General features: G+C 40.3%; 1 protein-coding gene and 4 pseudogenes across 2 annotated transcripts; all 5 read right to left on the bottom strand.

Annotated features, from left to right (window-relative positions):
* Positions 1 to 6,268: 6,268 nt before the first annotated feature.
* Positions 6,269 to 9,137, bottom strand: LOC143634522 (calcium-dependent protein kinase 26-like; annotated as a pseudogene). Its single transcript, XR_013153871.1, has 7 exons — positions 8,427 to 9,137; positions 8,035 to 8,178; positions 7,810 to 7,962; positions 7,617 to 7,732; positions 6,896 to 7,063; positions 6,590 to 6,814; positions 6,269 to 6,519 (listed from the first exon to the last, which is right to left on the bottom strand). The product of XR_013153871.1 is annotated as a calcium-dependent protein kinase 26-like (transcript).
* Positions 9,138 to 11,045: 1,908 nt separating this feature from the next.
* Positions 11,046 to 11,830, bottom strand: LOC143630417 (glutamate receptor 3.2 pseudogene; annotated as a pseudogene).
* Positions 11,831 to 12,339: 509 nt separating this feature from the next.
* On the bottom strand, positions 12,340 to 13,542 carry LOC143634500 (homoserine kinase pseudogene; annotated as a pseudogene).
* Positions 13,543 to 14,681: 1,139 nt separating this feature from the next.
* LOC143630406 (glutamate receptor 3.2-like) lies at positions 14,682 to 16,260 on the bottom strand. The gene is made up of 4 exons (XM_077099433.1): positions 16,142 to 16,260; positions 16,031 to 16,062; positions 15,218 to 15,612; positions 14,682 to 15,044 (listed from the first exon to the last, which is right to left on the bottom strand). The coding sequence occupies exons 1-4, from the start codon at positions 16,258 to 16,260 to the stop codon at positions 14,682 to 14,684; spliced, it is 909 nt and encodes a 302-aa protein (XP_076955548.1).
* On the bottom strand, positions 16,013 to 17,825 carry LOC143635022 (glutamate receptor 3.2 pseudogene; annotated as a pseudogene).
* Between the last annotated feature and the right edge of the window lie 584 nt (positions 17,826 to 18,409).

Here is an 18,409-nt window from a genome sequence, read left to right as displayed (position 1 = left end):
CCTTGCGCTTGCGGTAGGGGACCCACAATATCGATTGCCCATTTGTGGAAAGGCCATGTGGAGGTCACCGGAATCAAGTTGTTCTTTGGCCGCATGGTGTTTGGCGCATAGCTCTGACATGCTTTGCATTTTTGGATCTCTTTTAAAGCGTCCAAGTACATGCCTGGCCAATAGTAACCTGCGCTCATTGCCTTGGCAACCACCATGCGCGGGCCAGCATGTATTCCACAGATTCCTTCGTGTATCTCTCTGATCACATAGCTTGCTTCCTCAGCATCTAGGCATTTCATGAGTGGTCCAAGATAAGAGCGTCGATACAATGTACCATCAAGCAGTTCATAGTTCTGCGACTTGTGTCTTATCTTCCTCGCCTGTGCGCGATCGTCCGGTACTTTTCCCTCCTTCAAGAATTCCATTACTAGAGTTATCCATGATGAAGGGGTTGTATGAGTTACAAGGACAGATTTCGCTCCCACCGACGGGTTGCTCATTACTTCTACCCTGACATCTTTGCCAAAGTGATCGAAGCTGGTTGATGCTATCTTGCTCAGCTCGTCAGCAGATTTGTTTTCACTGCGTGGAATATGAATGATTCTGAAGCAGTCAAATTGCTCGATGACCTTTTTCGCCTGCTCTAGATACAGAGGCATGGTGTTCTCCTTGGCATCATAAAGGCCATTGACCTGTGCTGCTACCAAGTATGAATCAACATGGGCCTCTAGCTTTTTAACTCCGAATTTGTGCGCGATGCGCAGGCCAGCCAGCAGGGCTTCATACTCAGCTTCATTGTTGGTGCTCTTGAAGTCCAACCTGATGGCGTAAGTATATTCCTGATTCTCTGGATCCAGCAGCTTGAGGCCTGCGCCGGATCCCTCGTTGTTTGAAGCTCCGTCGTTGAATAATCTCCACACATTTTCTTCATCATTGGCTCGCGGAGGGTCTACCTCGCGCTGAGCCTCTTCAATTTTTCCTTCGGGGACTTTTGCAATGAAATCAACCAAGACTTGTCCCTTTATTGCTGGACGTGGCTTATAGGCGATCGTGTGTTCTCCCAATTCCAGCGCCCACTTTGTCAGCCTTCCTGAGAGCGCGGGACGCCGCAAGACTTGCTGGATGTTGTAACCAGTCAGAACTTCAATGGGATGACCATTGAAATATCTATGAAGCTTGCGCGACGCGTGTGTTAGTGATAAAACTAACTTTTCCATGATGGAGTAGCGCGTCTCAGGATCTGTCAGCACCCGACTCACATAGTATATTGGCGTTTGGATTTCCTTGCGATCCACCAACAATACTGCGCCGATGGCGCGCTCTCCTGCTGATAGGTACAATGTTAAAATTTCACCAGGAAGTGGAGCTGTGAGCGCGGGCAGATTTATCAAACATTCTTTTATCTCACTGAAAGCTTGCTCGGCCTCAGGAGTCCATTTGAATTGGCTTTTCTTTAAGCAATTCCTCAATGTGTTGACAAATGGGGTAGATTTGCTTGCATGGTTCGCTAGGAACCTGTTGATTGAAACCAATCTACCATTCAGCTTCTGGACTTCTTTCATGGTGGATGGTGAGGGCATGTCAAGGATGGCCTCCACCTTCTCAGGGTTCACCTTGAAACCATCCTTGGTGACCATTACACCTAGAAATTTTCCCTCTTGTACGCCGAAAGTGCATTTGCTCGGATTAAGCTTCATGTTAACTTCCTTTAGGCGCCCAAGGGTTTCTTCGATGTCTTTGAGCATTTGTTTTTCCTCCCTGCTTTTGATCACCAAATCATCCACATAGACTTCTAGGTTTCTTCCAATCTGCTCGCTGAAAACAGCATCCATAAGTCTTTGGTAGGTGGCTCCCGCATTCTTCAAACCAAAGGGCATTTTTGTGTAACAAAAAACACCCTTGTCGGTTCTGAAGGCGGTCTTGTCCTCGTCTTGTGGTGCCATTTGAATCTGGTGATAGCCCTTGTAGGCATCCAGGAAACATTTGAGCTTGAATGGCGCCACGGAGTCCACCTTTGCGTCGATGTTTGGGAGGGGGTAACAATCTTTTGGGCACGCTTTGTTGAGGTCCTTGAAGTCAATGCACATCCTCCATGACCCGTTACCTTTCTTTACCATCACAGGATTGGCTACCCATGTCTGGTATCGTATCGGGCGGATGATGTTTGCGCGCAATAGATCCTCAACCTGCTCATTCATGGCCCTCGCCTTCTCATCCCCCATGACTCTCTTCTTTTGAGCAATTGGCTCTACAGATTTGAACGTGTTGAGAGAATGTTGTGCCAGGTCTCGCGGAACCCCAGTCATATCAGAGTGTTGCCATGCGAAGACCGACATATATGCTGTGAGCAATCTTTTCATTCTCAACCTCGTGTCGTCTGATATCGTTGCGCCAATTGTGATTGTTTGCTCCGGGAATTTTGGGTTGAGAATCCATTCCTCTGGCGCGTTGTCTGCCATTGGAAGTTTCATTCTCCCTTCCCGCGGAGTACTTGTCACTGCACACAAATGATCTCGGTATACAAAAGTTACACCTGTTGGTGTTGGGAACCCCAATGCACCGTACGCTGGCGACGGTATGGCGTTGAACTGGGCAATCGTTCCCCTACCCAAGATCATATTGTGGCAAGAAGTGGTGGGCAAGACCAAAAAGTTGACAACTTCGGCTCGCTTGTGTTTCTCATCTCCCATGGTTAGTTCAAATTGTATTTGACCTAGGGGATGAATGATTTCATTTGAAACACCAGAGATCGGTGCATTCACAATCTCAAGCCTTGCTTGGTCTGCCGGATCCAGTTTCCTGAAACATTGCTCATACATGATGTCTGACTCGCTGCCAGTGTCCACCAGGACTTTTGACACTTCATAATGAGCAATGTGTGTAGTGATGACAAGAGGACTGCTGATGGAAGGGCCTCCCCTGATTCTTGGGAAGATTACTTGTTGCTCGCGCCAATCTCCTTGGATTTGCGCGCTTCTCTTTCTTGATATTTGCCCTTGCCTTCCTCCCTCAGCTACACAGATTCTTTTGTACTTTTTGCTGGCTGAGGCTCCTGATTGTTCATTTTCTGGTCTTGAGTTTTTCACCAGGTGAGCCAGCTTGCCTGACTTCACATCTTTTTCAATTGCATCCTTCAAGTGGTGGCATGCATTAGTGTTGTGTCCTGTGGACTTGTGAAACTCACAGTACTTGCCACTGTCTGATGGTCCCTTGTAGTGTAGTGGCTTGGGGCTTTTGAATTGGACATTCTCAGTGCTTAACACCTGTGAAGGCGTTTTAGTGAGGGGAGTCCATATTCTTGGCAGAGGTCTGTTAGGATCTCTGCCTCCTTCCCTCTTGTCACCCTCCCCGCGATTACGAACGTCTTTTTGGGGCTGGGGTGAGCTTGGTTGCGCCTGCTTTTCTGCGGAAGAAAAACTGGTTGGTTGCAACCTGGACCATACAGAGTTCTGTTTGCCCCTTCTTTCGTTGCTGCGCGGTGACTCAGCTTGATGCACTCTTTCTCTTGCCCTATCTTGGGCAATTTGTTTTTCATTTCTCGCGAAGACTCGCGATGCTTCCATTAGTTTGGCCCAAGTGGTTGGCATGCCATCTCTGCTTACGAGAGCTCGGCGGAGTTGATCACTGCGCGCGCCTTGAATAAAGGCCACGCGCAAGAGTTGCTCAGTGATACCTCCGATTGCCAGAGACTCCTGATTGAAACGAGTTATGTAGTCTTCAATCGTTTCATCATTCTTGCGCACGCAGTGCATGATGTCATCAGGGTCGCGCGTATGTCTGCGCTGCTTTACGAAGTGGGCTTGGAACTTTTCCAATAGCTCCTCGAACCCATCGATCTGCCCAGTCGGCAAGCTCTCGAACCAGACACGCGCCGCGCCCGTGAGGCAGCGAGCAAACATGTGACACCATGTTGGCATCGTCCAGCTTTCTAGGTTTCCAGTGTTGTAAAACCCTTGTAAGAAATCGTCTGGATCTGTTGTGCCGTCATATTTGCCCAAACCACTTGGCATCTTGGTTTTGTGCTGAATGGGGGCCTTCGCGATGCGCTCAGTGAACTTTGAATGTTTCACCAAGATGGCTGGCCTGTATGGTGTGGTTACGTCCACTTGCCCTCTTACTGGTGGGCTGTATGGCACGTGCAGATCTAGATCGGCTCTGGCTCCAGGCGCCATGTTCACGTGCGCGCGGAGCTGTGAGCCTCCTGCATGAGTATCTCGCGTCTTCCTCATGCTGTGCACTTCTTCATCACTAAACTCAGTGTGTGCAGTGTGAACGGAATGACCATCTTCCGGCGCGCGCGCCTTTTTGTTCCATGAACGTTTTGCTTGTCAAACGCTAGCCGTTGTGTTAAGTCGGCTGACTTTTTGTGTTTGACCATCTCATTGTACTTGTCCATTAGACGTCGTTGCTCGTTTATGAGCCATTCTTTGGGGTCATGGTTTCATCTTCTGGACCCATTGGTCCTTTTTGTTTCGCGCCGGCAAGATTTTGTAACGTGAGATCGTCTGGAGGAGTTTCAGTCTGGCCATGAGGAGTTGTGATGAAGGGACGGTTACTGGTGGCGATCGTAGAATCACGCGGCACCCTCAGAAACTGTTGTCCCTCATTAACATCCTCACGTTCAATATCCTCCAGAACTTGATCAACGTTACGAACGCCAGAAACCATGGTGAAAATTTGTTTTTTATAGAAATCTGATGAGATCTTGTTGCCGTTGTAAGGATCGACTCACTGGTAGACGATCTACTTTCCTTGGGTGTGATTATGATATTTCACCGATGGTTCTCTTGGATCTGGGTTCTTCCACCTACAAAATGAACAGCACCGTAAACTTACCCCTCAGAAAGGGACAGAGGGGTCCTCTTTGGGGTAACCCTCCGGTGTGAGAATAAGTGTGTGTAGGAGAAGATAATGATATGAGAGTAAGGAAATGGAATGTATTGCTTAATAGCTGAATACTCTGTAATTGGATGTAATTGGATATTATTTGATGTGCTCTCCTTGTGGAGTTGATGTGGTATTTATAGTGCTAGGGTTTCCACTGATTGGGCTTAGACCCAGTTAGGGCTTTGTTGGCCTCTTCCAGTTGCTTTGCGCCACGTGTCCTTTGGGACACATGGTGCTTTTTCATTGGTTATAATCACGTGGTAGCACATGGGTTTTGCTGAGTTGTCCACCTTTCATTGGCAGCTGTCAACATCAGCATATTCTTATTCCTTAAAAAGATACCTTCTGGAAGGTTGTCTGACGTGCACAATCAAGGTTGCCCTAATCCTGATTTGGATAAGGACGAGGTTGATTATGTGCACGTGTGATACGCGCCTATCCTGAGGATGCGCGAGGTCTTCTCTTTATTCTCACGCGCAGATGTTTCATGCGCAGATGTGATATGCACGAGCATGTGATATGCGCCCTGCGCGGATGCGCCACGCGCATATGTGATATGCGTGAGCATATGTGATGCGTGAGCATATGTGATGCCTGAGCATATGATGCCTGAGCATATGATGCCTGAGCATGTGATGCATGAGCATATGTGATGCCTGAGCATCTGTGGTGCCTGAGCATATGATGCCTGAGCATGTGATGCATGAGCATATGTGATATGCGTGAGCATATGTGATATGCGCCATGCGCGTAGGTTTTGGCTTTGTGCCTTCATAATGTCTTGATTTCAAGCCTCTTGTCCATATCTTGTGGGTTGACCCGCCTCGCTCGTTGTTGAGGCGGGTACATACCTCTTCAAATGGTTTTTGGCCGGGTCGGGTTCTGGATCGGATGCACAAGTCTAACATGAAGCTTGTTAAGATGTTTAGCTGAAATTGAAGTTTCAAGACTTCACCAGCTCCAGTTTGTACCCGTTAATATGACATGACTTCACACGAAGCTAAACCGATTGGAATTTGGAGTAAACAGGTTCGAGTTATAAACGAGTTAACATGTTAATGACACTATTTCAAACGTCTCTAAACGGGTTCAATTCATCTATGATGCGAGTAATACGTTTAACTTATCGTGCCAAACAGGTTAATAGATGTACTTGACACGTTTATGACTCGTTAGTCAAAACAACAATTTTAAATATTTTTAGTTTTATAAATAATTAAATATGTAATCATTTTAGTTAAACGTGTCATGTTTGGTTCACCAGTCGTGTTAAACATGATGTGTCGCATTTAAAACAAGAACAATATCATATTGTATAACGACCAAACTAAAAAAAAACAGAGAGAGATTATTAGATCTATAAAATCCAAAACCTTGTAAGATCTGCTCAAGACTCCATTAGTTGATTGACTAATCAGTATAAAATACAACTGAAGCATATTTACTTCCATGAATTATGCAAGTTAGCTTACTTAATCAAACAGTAAACAATTACATCAGGATACTAATTAATTTACAAATGGGATGCTAATCATCCACTTGCATACTACTGTTAATACTTTTCCTCATCGTTCGTCTTCCAATTCCTGCATTTCCTTTTGTCATCATAGCAACAAATTCCCCGTAATCAATCCTTCCATCCTGAACCAATACACAATATTTTCAGGATCAAAAGCGAATAATGTTTTATCATTAAACTTGTTAAACTTACATTATCTTGATCGACTTCTTTAATAATATCCTCCACAAGAAAATCAGTCATATTGTGATCCGTACACGCTTGTTGCAGCTCATCAACCGTAATATAACCACTTCCATCCTTATCAAAATAACGAAACGCAGAAACCAAATGCTCTTCACGGTCCAATTTGTTCAGATGCATCGTAGCAGCTACAAACTCGCCATAGTCAATTGTGCCACTGTTATCCACATCAGCCTTAACCAACAATAAATCAGTTAGCAATAATATTTTAACTGTAAATCTGTTGTTTTTTAATGAAAGAAAAACTAGTTGTACCGCATCCATAAGGTCTCGGATCTCTGTGTCCTTTAAAGTTGAACCAAACCTTTTTAAACCCGCTTTAAGTTCATCAAACGTTATTGCACCGCTGTTATCTGTGTCCATTGCCTTAAACATTTCCCTTAAACCGGCTATCTCTTCTTCAGACAAGCTTTCAGCTATTACCTGACAGCATACAACAATAAAATATGCATTCAGATGCAATAATAGCAATACTATTTTATTTTTTATTTTGAAATAAATCTTGAAATACTGCAACTACATTTATTTGAGTTAATTTATATAATAAATAAAACTTAATGCAGTTCTCAACATACTGTTATAATTAATAAGACTTAAAACATATTCTTGGTTCTCAACATATTAAAAGGCTAAAAGCCAACATAACAATGAAGTTTACTCAGAGGTGGCAATTTTGACCCATTTACTTGAATGGTTAGAATGCATTCGGTATAGTGTACGCCTAACGGGTAAAATCATGATAATTAGTTAGAAGAGTAATGGATCAAACGGATTGAAAATTGGTCAAAGGGTAATTTCAATGCTTACAACCACCTCCTTAACCATTTTTAGTTTCAAATTATTAGTGTATTACAGTAGTTTTTTGATACGTAAAAATGGACAAAAAATATGCTTACGGGTCAACCCAACCCAACATGCATATATGGAATCCCAGCCCATTAAATAAAATGGGTACAAAATAAAAACATCCACGTACCCGCAAAGCCATTTTCTTTAACTTATTCATTGCAGAGAACTGCTTCAATCTTGAAAGAACAGCCGGATCAAGTGCTCTATCAGGAGCAACACCGTTTTCGCATATCCATGGATGACCTGTTGCACATACCAATATCATTAACACAAATAACTCAAATCTCACAAATAATACATACTAAAATACCAAAACATACAGAGAACTTGATGAGCAGTTAACCGTTTTGCAGGATGAGAACATAACATCTTCTTAATAAGATCCTTTCCACTATCCGATATAAGGGGCCACGGGTCTGATTCAAAGTCTATGTGTGCCTTCAAAACAGCATCAAATATCCCTTGTTGTGTTTCTACATTAAAGATAAAAAAAAGTCAAACAAGCATACAGGAAAGTCAACATAACATGAAACATAATAACATACCGGCCCAAAATGGAGGTACGCCACTTAAAAGTATATAAAGTATCACACCGGCTGTCCATACGTCTGCTTCTGGCCCGTAATGCTTCAAAAGCACCTCGGGAGCAACATAGTACGGGCTACCAACCACATCCGTGAAAATTTGACCTGAACTGGTTAGTTAGACAAGTTTGGGGACTTTTACATACAAAAGTTAATTTGTTGGCTTTTCATGTGTTTTACTTTAGTACACCAAAATTAGGTTGCGAAACTTTTTCGAAAAAGTGTTAAACTATAGTGGTTTTTTATGATATTAACCCTTATTATTATTATTATTAAAACTAATCATCAACCAGGCTTCTTAAATAGTAAGCTAATAATTAAGCGTTAACACCACTCATTCCTATCAAGTTCACCTGGCTTGAAGAAAACCGATAGTCCAAAATCAATAGCCTTTAACGAGAAATCATCATCTTTATTAACCAACAAAAAATTCTCGGGCTTTAAATCTCGATGCATAACTCCAAGAGAATGACACGCCTCAACGACACCAACAATAATCCGGTCAACTCAGCCGCCTTCTGTTCACTATATTGTCCCCTTTGAATAATCCTATCAAATAACTCCCCACCATTACAAAGCTCCATAACAATATGCACATACAAAGGGTCTTCATACGCACCCTTTATCGTCACAATGTTTTTATGACTAGTTAAATGATGCATTATTTGAATCTCCCTTCTGACATCCTCAACATCCTCTTTCGAAATCAATTTCCTTTAGGAGATTGACTTGCACGCGTAGTTTACACCTGTTGCATTCTCGGTGCATAAATACGTCGAACCAAACTGTCCTTGACCGAGCTTTTGACCCAACGTGTATAAGTCGCGGATGTTGGGAGTTTTGTGACCAAGGACATAATAAGCCTGGTTGGTGGTTTGTTTAACCGGTTTTGATGTGGGATTTGGGTGTGATTTTGGTTTTGAAATGTGTTTTTTGGTGGTTTTTTCGGGTATTTGAAGGTTGTTTGAATGTCTGTTGTTATTTCGGTTGGAAGTGGTCGACTTTCTTTCGGGTTGATTGACTTTTATTGCATTAGATCCACCACATGAATTGCCCATCAAGATTCTTCACATGTTTCAGCCTCTTCCTCATCCCATAATATTATCATGAAATTAATTTACTGAACAAACAACATAAGAATAATTTCATATCAATTAGCCAAAATATAATATTATCTCAGAATTCAAGGACAATTAATTATTCATCAAGCAACACTATTATAAATTGTTTTAAAAATGATTGATGAACGTAAATATATGTATCTTCTTAATAATTACCAGGTTGGATGAAGAGAAACTGACGTGACGGAAACGATGATGAATTGTTTAATTGTGTTGAAAAGAAAAGAAAAAAAGAAAGTGGGATTTATGGGTTGAGGAATATCCCCTAAAGATCGGACAAAAAGAAAGATTTGATGTGTGGTTGTTGGTTGGTGACCACTTTTGTTTTGTTTTGTTTTGTTTTGTTTTGATTCTGAGTTCAGTTTCACTTCTTGTTTTCATCTCCCAGGTTTTTCGGATCGTTGGATTATATTATATATAGAACCGATTCTGATCTGGTATTGGGAATATCCATGCATTTACTTGCTAACATCTTTATATATGTTATCGAAAATTATAAATATAAAATCTTAAAATTAGTGAACTACTAGATATGTACAAAGGGGTGTTTAGGATTGTTTATTTTCACTAACTTATAACTTATAAACTTTTTGAAAAGTAATAAGGTGTTTGGGATTTCTTTATATTGTGAGAGAAAAGTTCCATAAGATACACTTTTGTAACTTATTAACTTAGTGAAAAGTTATAAGAAGGCAAAATAAGGAATCCCGAAAGACCAATATAAGATGTAGTTGAAAATACCTCACCTAAAAAGTTAAAAGAGGTATTTGAAGATGCGTTTTGTATGGGTTTGTCTCATTTAATGAATCATAATGTACAAGACATAATTAGCACCAAATGTCTAGGAAAAAAAGAAGAAAACAAAGAAAAAGTAAAAGTTAGCTGTGAATAAAGCTTGGCTTATGCTTATATTTTAAATTAGCTTATAACTTATTTTTTATTATTTGATAACCTATTTTCAAGTGTTTGGATTAGTTTATATCCTACAAATTAATTATGTGTCTTAATAAGTTGTTAAATCCACCATTCTTTAATTTGTGAGAGTAATAAGTTGCTTCAATAATTACTAATTCATCACCATTTGAAAGAAAATGAGTAACATATAATTTTAACCAAATAATTTTCTTCAAATAAGCTAAAAACCATCTTCACATAAGCTTCTCTAAATGAGCTTATATAAACTCATAAGCATAAGCTTAAAAAGGTAAACCAAACACTAAATTAAGCTTATTTTGTAAAAAAAAAAACTAGGCCAAACACCCCCTAAAATATATTTCATGTGATTTATTTTACAACAAAGGGCCCCTAAAGTGTTCAAAAGGCCGAGTCACAAGTGATGAGTTGTTTCATTGTAAGCAAAATGGTATAAATTTAGGAGTAGGTTTAAGGGTATGAGTTTATTGTAAAAAAAGGTATTTTATTTCACCATCCATGAAGTTGTGATTTGTGTATATCAATAAACATGGGTGGTTAAAAAAAACCTATTATCGATGAGATCATTAAATAATTCCCTATTACCAACTGGCAATTGATGTAAACGTACATTTAATAGCTTTAATTCAAACATTTCTTAATGAGGCGAGTTTAAAGTGTTTTAAGTTCATTGACTGTCGGTTTTATGTTGTTAGGCGAGACTTTAGTTCAATAAACGACTTAACAATATCCAAACCACCCCCTCCTCTTGTCACAGCCTACATGATTGCTGATTAACAATAGATATTACAGCAACTAAAACAATACCTAAGATCTTTTAATGTTACAGGGTTTGTTCAAGGTTCTTAATAGACATTTAGGTTAGGCCACTTACTGTATTAGACAATAGACATTTAGGTTAGGCAACTTATACACATTTTACTCTTCATAGTCGCCCTTTGACCGAGTCGAACTTCCCGACCGGACATGAGACAGGGACATCTCCATCTTTCTCTTTAGCTTGTTCTTTGATACCTCTTCTTTCTCATCTACAAAGGATAAAAACTCGCGCAGCGAGCGAGACCCAATTCGGAGGTCAGGATAGTGTTTTCTGAATTCACGAAGGATCGCGCAAAAGTATATAATGAGAGCCAGAACACAACCAACTCCAAATATGAGAAAGAGTCCCCCAAAACACTCTAGTTGAATTTGTTCAGACTCTCGCGAGTTGCAAGTTTTCCTCATGAGCCAATAGTCTCGAATCTTATCAAGCTCACTGTTCCCTGATAATGCTAGTATGGCGGTCGACATGTCAACAGCTAACGGGTAGTCCCTCGGAAATGCCTGACAAAACAGTCACAGAATCTTGACTTTAATAACGGTCAACATTACTGCATTTTAAATTCAAAATCAACATACTGCACATTAATTTTATGAACTATGACTTAATGTATCTTTTGGTTCTTATAATCTTATTCACATTGATGAACTAAACTCTATTAAAAGTTAGATATGTGAACAGAGATACTTACAAATCCCCAACCGCTTGTGGTGAACTCTTCACCGACAACTTGAAACCCGCAGTTAGTTGAAAGGAAAAGATCAATGTAGGGTCTCTCATCAATGATGGCAGCAACTATTCCTAACCTGAGTTTCTCGGCATACTCTTCAGGGGAACCAAGAGCCATGAGTCTTGATTTTGGTATATTGAGTTCTTCAGTCATATAATTCTCAACAAATGATCCTACTTGAAACCCGATACGTTCATTGGTCGAGATCAACGAATCGATTCCCCAGACTGGAGATGAAAGTTGTTGAATGGTTAAAATGGATGTGAGGCTAGCAGTGTAACTTGAGTTCATAATAAAAACTACAACGCAGTTATAACATAAAATAAAGTTCAATCAACTTATTTCCTAGTGACAAATACACATAAATACAATAAAAAGCAAACCAGAAACCTCACTTCCGCAAAATCCTAACATAAGATAAAACCCTAATCGTAAACAAAAATGGTATACCAAAGACGGCGAAGCGTAGCACAAAATCACATCAGTTAGATTCTAAAAAAAATGGTCTTTAAACACCATAATGCACAAGATATCAGTCTAACTAGGCTATTATCATTTGTGGTTGAAAGTTTAATCAATTAATCAATGGTCTTTAGACACCATAATGCACTTACCCGCCTGTCTAACCAAACCGAGTAACCGCAGTACCGCACACAGCCGAATTTTAGAACTCTATAACTGAAATTTCGGTTGAGGCTCAAAACTGAACCAAACTACCCGTATACATCCCTAACTACATCTTTGAAATAGAACTTGTAGAATACATAATTATCATTGGTAAGTATTGATAACCCTTGCACCAACTGTGTCCAATTTCTTGACCATAGCCAAAGCTTTCAACTTCCCGTCCTCCCTAAACGCCTCGACCATCCTCTCCCCAATCTCCCTCCCCTTCTCTTCATCATCCGTCACCGCCACCACCGTGGGCCCCGATCCACTTATCGTACACCCATACGCTCCCGCCCCAATCGCAGCCCTCTTCACCTCCTCCATCCCAGGAATCAACGCCCCACGCCTCGGCTCAACCACTTTATCCGCCGACAGCGCCTTCCCCAACCCCACCACATCCCCAACCAACACACCCGCCACCAACGCAGCCGCCTGGCTACAATTCCACACGTGATCCTCAACCGTTACCTCCCCCGGCAACACCGCCCGCATCCTCTTCGTCCTCGCTTCAAATTCCAGACTCACCAACACAAACCACAAACTCTTTTCCTGCGGGAACTTCAACGATACCAATTCTAATGGATCATAGCTTCTGATCAACACGAACCCACCCATGATCGCCGGAGCAACATTATCCGCGTGATACCCGGATAATTTAGCTTCCGCCTCTAAAGCCGATTTCACCAAATCCGACTCGGGTAACCTCCCGCCAAACATCTCGTTAACCGCCACGGCAGCGGCCGCGGCACTGGCGGCGCTAGAACCTAAACCACTTCGAAGAGGAAGACCGGTTTTAATCGACAGAGACATTCCGACAGACCGGATTCTGAGTTTCTTCATGACGGAGATTGCTGCAATTCCGGCACAGTTCCAATTAGGGTTTTTGCTGAGCTTATTCGGGTTTGGGTTAGGGTTATGGATGGTGGTTATTTGGGTGATTGATATTCTGCCGTGGGGTTGATGGTGAGGGTTACGTAATCGCCGACGCCGTCGATTGCGCAGCCGAGAAAGTCGAAGCCGGGTCCGAGGTTGGCGACGGTGGCCGGGGCGAACGATTCGACGGAGGTGAAAACGGGTTTGGGTTCGGGTTGGGAATGGACGGAAAGATTGCGACGAAATGACGACGGGTAAGGATTTGGGGTTGTGATTAAATTAGTAGGTGTGGTGAATGGAGGCTGCAGATGACGGATTGCCATCTTCACTTGGTGGCCGCCGGCGAGGGGTTTAAAGGTTTTGACTTTAAAGGGTTGACTACGTTTAGGAGTGAGTGTTAAAACTGATTATTAAAATTTTCAAAAAAACTAAAATAATAGACACATTTATAAACTTTTTTTTTAATATATTATCTTTTTGAAATACCAACAAATTAATAGGTTATTTTCAAAGTCAGTCCAACACATTTTTAAGGTTAGATCAAGTTATATCTATTGTGTTCTCTTTATTAACTTTTTTATCTGATACTAATAAATATTGTTGACCGGGTATAAATAGTAGAGTTTTTGGTATTACTTTACATTTTTACTATTTTTAATTAGTTTATTGCCTGAGCAGTGGCACTTAATGCATACTTTTTTATTTCATGTTGGAACTAGTTACGAGGTTATACTGGTGTCTCAGAATGAGAAGGGCTAACACACACGTGTTTCTAAGCTTAAACAAGTAAAAAGAAAATAAAAAATTGGAATTTTCTTTTATGACACGAGTCAGAGAGACCAGTCCCTCGTGACACACAATGGAGCCAGAAAATGCACCACGACTATTTTGTCACTCGCAACACACGAGGGACTTAAAAGGTAAAAAGGCCCTAAATCGTTTATATCAACTCAGCGCTTGTTTGACATATCTTTCATACCAACGATTGTTGACGATTAAGTATCTTAATTTACCCTTATTTGGTAATTTAAAAGACTATAAAAATGAAAAAAAAAAAAATAGTTGATTAATATGTCAAATAAAAAATATTGAAGAAAGTAAAACTTTAGATATGGAATGTGACAAACAAAGAAGAAAGTTTACATTTCGCCCAACCCAATTAATCAAATTCACATCACTTAGAAGCAAAAGAAGCTTCGAGTTCTAGAACTATATTATCAATGAAATTTCAAATGCCTTTAAAGTTTAAACCCTCTAATGTGTTTTTGCCAACAGTGGAATCTCATATGCAAGAATTTTTACTTTTATTGTAACTGCATGGACTGTTTGAATAGATAATTCAAATAGTTATTGACAGAACAAGTTAACGGTCATCTAATTTGTTTAAACAAAAAAACGGTTACTTATTCACAATTTACTCTTTCATTATCAGCCTTTGTCGACGGAGTCAACATCTCCGGTCTTAAGATACGGACATCTCCCTCTTTCTCTTAAGCCTGTTCTTTGATACCTCATCTTTTTCATCAACAAATGATAAGAACCTACTCAACGAGTGGGACCCAATTCGGAGGTCAGAATAGTGTTTTCTGAACTCGCAGAGGATCTTGCTAAAGTATATAAGGAGGGCTAGAGCACAAGCAACTCCAAATATTAGATAGAGTCCCCCGAAGCTTTCTAGTTGGAATTGTTCCGAGTTTGAGTTTTGTTGGTCGCAAGTTTTTTTCTCAAACCAGTAGTCGTGAATCTTTTGAAGCTCACCGTTGCCGGATAATCTCAATATTGCAGTTGACATGTCAATGGCTAATGGAGAATCCCTTGGAAATGCCTAACCAAAGAACAATCCGAATCGTTATTCAAATCGGTTTGTTTCGCTTTCGGTTTTTTAAAGACCCCTACACAGAATCTTGATTTTTAAGGTAGTCATCTTTTCAAGAAAAGGAAAAGAAAAATCATTGTGCCTCCATTTTAAATTCAAAATATGTGAACATGGATACTTACAAATCCCCAACTGCTTTTAAAGAACTCGTCACCGACAACTTGAAACTTGCAGTTGTTTGAAAGGAAAAGATCGATATAGGGTCGCTCTTCAACAATGGCTGCAACTATTCCTTCCCCGAGTTTCTCAGCATATTCTTGTGGGGAACCGAGAGCCATAAGTCTTGATTTTGGTATGTTGAGTTCTTCAATCATATAATTCTCAGCAAACGATCCTACTTGAAACCCAATACGTTCATTGGTCGAGATCAATGAATCAATTCCTCGGATTGGAGATGAAAGTTGTTGAACAGTTAAAATAGATGTGAGGCTAGCAGTGTAACTTGAAGTTATTGCTAGAACAACATAGAGCCACATTAAGAGAACCACTCGACCAAGAGTGCTCACCGTGTTTTCTCCTGAAAATAGTTTTACCCATTCATAAGTCAAATTTAGCCAACACTTTCAAAAAGTGCAGACGAAATATCTAAATTAGCCTACGCTTTCTCAAAAGCATAGGCTAAGCCGACGTGTAATTTGGTTTAATTTAGCCTATTGATTTACGTGATACCGTGATCTAATGAGGTGGATTGTTAGGCTATATTAGCTTACAAGTGGACAGGCGTACTCATTCTTTGAGTGATTAGAAGGTGAGACCCTCTATACTTTTTATGAGTTTCAACTCAAAAGAACGTCGGTTATGACTTAGCCTACTTAGCTGATGTGACGTGTTCTGCCTGGTTTAAAATAGATATGACTATGAAATTGTACGCTAAAAAGTATGACTATTTCAATCTGTGTGACTAAAAATATTGATAATTTTCCCTTGATACATACTGTGTGAGTAAAACGAAGTTGAAGAGGTAAACCTGCAAAACATCAACAAGACTAAGACTTAGTTTTTGAAAAAATAACATAATTTTTGTAATCAGGATCTAAACTACTCACCAGAAGATGGTGACTAACTGTTGCTTAAGTGGCCCCCCAAATTCTTCGTTCCGCTTGAGTTCCAGTATCCACATAACAACTCCGATCATGATGAAGAAGCATGTGGTGACGGCCCACATTAGTGGAGTAAATGGCCGAAAGAAAGCCCAAGCACTCGAGTCTAATTTCTTTATGGGGATCACTACAACCAAACTCGAATCTAGATACGGTAATGTAAAGTCAACGACCTTTGTACGGTTAGTGGTTATTGTAATATCTCCAACAGCAACATCAAACACCTACATATATATAATGCAAATGTCATATATTAACAATAAAATGTAAATATCAATCATATTATAATTTACTTACGTTGTGTGCAACTTTATTTACAAGTTCGGTGTAGCTCGGGTTCTTGTGACCGTCCCCAAACATGACAAACTCGTAAGGAACCGGATATGGTATCAACTTTAATGCGGCAAGAAAAACATCTATACTAAACCCATGATCTTCATGTGATCCGTTAACTTGTGTAACAATTTCTCTATAACTTGTTCTTAACGGAACTCCAATTCTTAATGGTCTCCCGTTATTTGAAAACTCCCATCCACGGGGCTTTTCTGTTGTGTTCGCAGGCCATACCACACTTCTTAAATGCTTATTAGAAGAAGTCGTCCGGTTTGGTGGTTTTGCATAAAGAGTCTCTGGATACTGGACCGATAGCCCAGAGTGGTTCGACCAGTATCCAACAACCCGAACCTGGTTCCCAACCACGTTAATGATATCAAAAGAGGGGTTGATCATGGACCGGTCAGGATTGAACTTGACCGGGCCAGTTAGCCCACTCATGTTTGTTTGTAGTAAGTTGGAAAGCAACTTTTTTTCCTCCATCAAAAACCCTAAATGCTCCAAGATTCAAACCTTTTGTTCTCTTTAAACCGGTTAAACGTGCATCACTTGAGAAAGAAACGCTGCCGCCTTTGTTAAAAAACTTGTCAAGCTCGCGTGCAATCATCCAAACTGTATCATACGTGTATAACCCATACACGTTCAGCCCTATTGACCCGTTACTCAAACTCTCCCACCTTCTTTCAAACTCTCGTTTTTTACCCGAATCTGGTACGTGGGGCCGGAGCGTGAGCACCCCTTGTGAAACCCATGCGGTTTTAGAATTAATACCGGTAGAATCCAAAACATTTGACAACCAAGCGGATGCAATCCAGACATATCCTTTATTCATCATGCCAAGCTTCTTAGCAGCTTCCAAAACTAAAAGACCCGCTCTATCGTAACCATGTACAACAATGACACGAGACTCCATTGAGCGAACGTTGACGAGCACGTCATGAATATATTGTGGAGATAATGAGTCGGATGGCAATGGGGCTTTGTAAGAAAGCTTACACCGTTTCTTCCATAGTTCTTCACTTAATATGGACATGCTGTTCCTAAACTGGTCACCATATGAATATATGGCACTTACTTTTCTATAACCGAAATAACTAACCATTTCGGCAATGGCTGTCATTTGGTAAAGGTCATTACGGGCTGTTCGGATGAAATAGGGGTATTGAACTGGCGAAAGTGAGGGGTCTAAGGCAAAGCACGATAGAAATGGGACATGGAGTTCATTTGCAATACTTGAAAGTACATGAGCTATCGTAGAACTAAATGGACCAATGACAGCCACAGTATCATCCTCCATGTATTCCAATGCTAAAAAAAATTAATTATATCAAACTTAGATAAAAGAGTTTGTTATATCTCATATATATATATATGTATATATTGATCTCAAAGTGAGTAATGTTGATTTATGATCTCATCAGATGATAAAACTATTTGCCTACGTGGAAAGATCGAGAGATCAAAACTTTCAAACACACAGACGGAGTGTAGATTCCGTCTAGATGTAGATATAATGTTTAGTTTCTATTGAATATTGTACGATATATGTAACAATACAATACGATGCAATATAACTGTTACATATATCTAGAGTATTCGACAGAACAAGTGCTAGGTTTTAGCTAGATGGGATTCCTGCTATTGTGGTTTTGGGTATGTCTAAACCTCTGACAAAATATGGTTTCTTATTTAACTGTTTAATCCACATAACTATTCAAAAAAAAAAAAACTGTTAACCTGTTTAAAATTTAAATTAACAAAAAAATAAAAAATATATATTTGTAAGGGCAATCTCGTAGAATCCTTCACCAAGACTTGTTAACCAGATTAAAAGTGTATTATCTTGGTCATTTTAGTAAATTGTGAATAGATTTTCCTTCT

The sequence above is a fragment of the Bidens hawaiensis genome, unplaced genomic scaffold (assembly GCF_021521415.1).
Source record: "Bidens hawaiensis isolate Kalapana, Puna unplaced genomic scaffold, B.hawaiensis_p1.1 tig00000512_1, whole genome shotgun sequence".
Taxonomy (NCBI): domain Eukaryota; kingdom Viridiplantae; phylum Streptophyta; class Magnoliopsida; order Asterales; family Asteraceae; genus Bidens; species Bidens hawaiensis.
The sequence above is the reverse complement of the archived record's forward strand: the minus strand, read 5'-3'. Positions and strand labels throughout refer to the sequence as shown.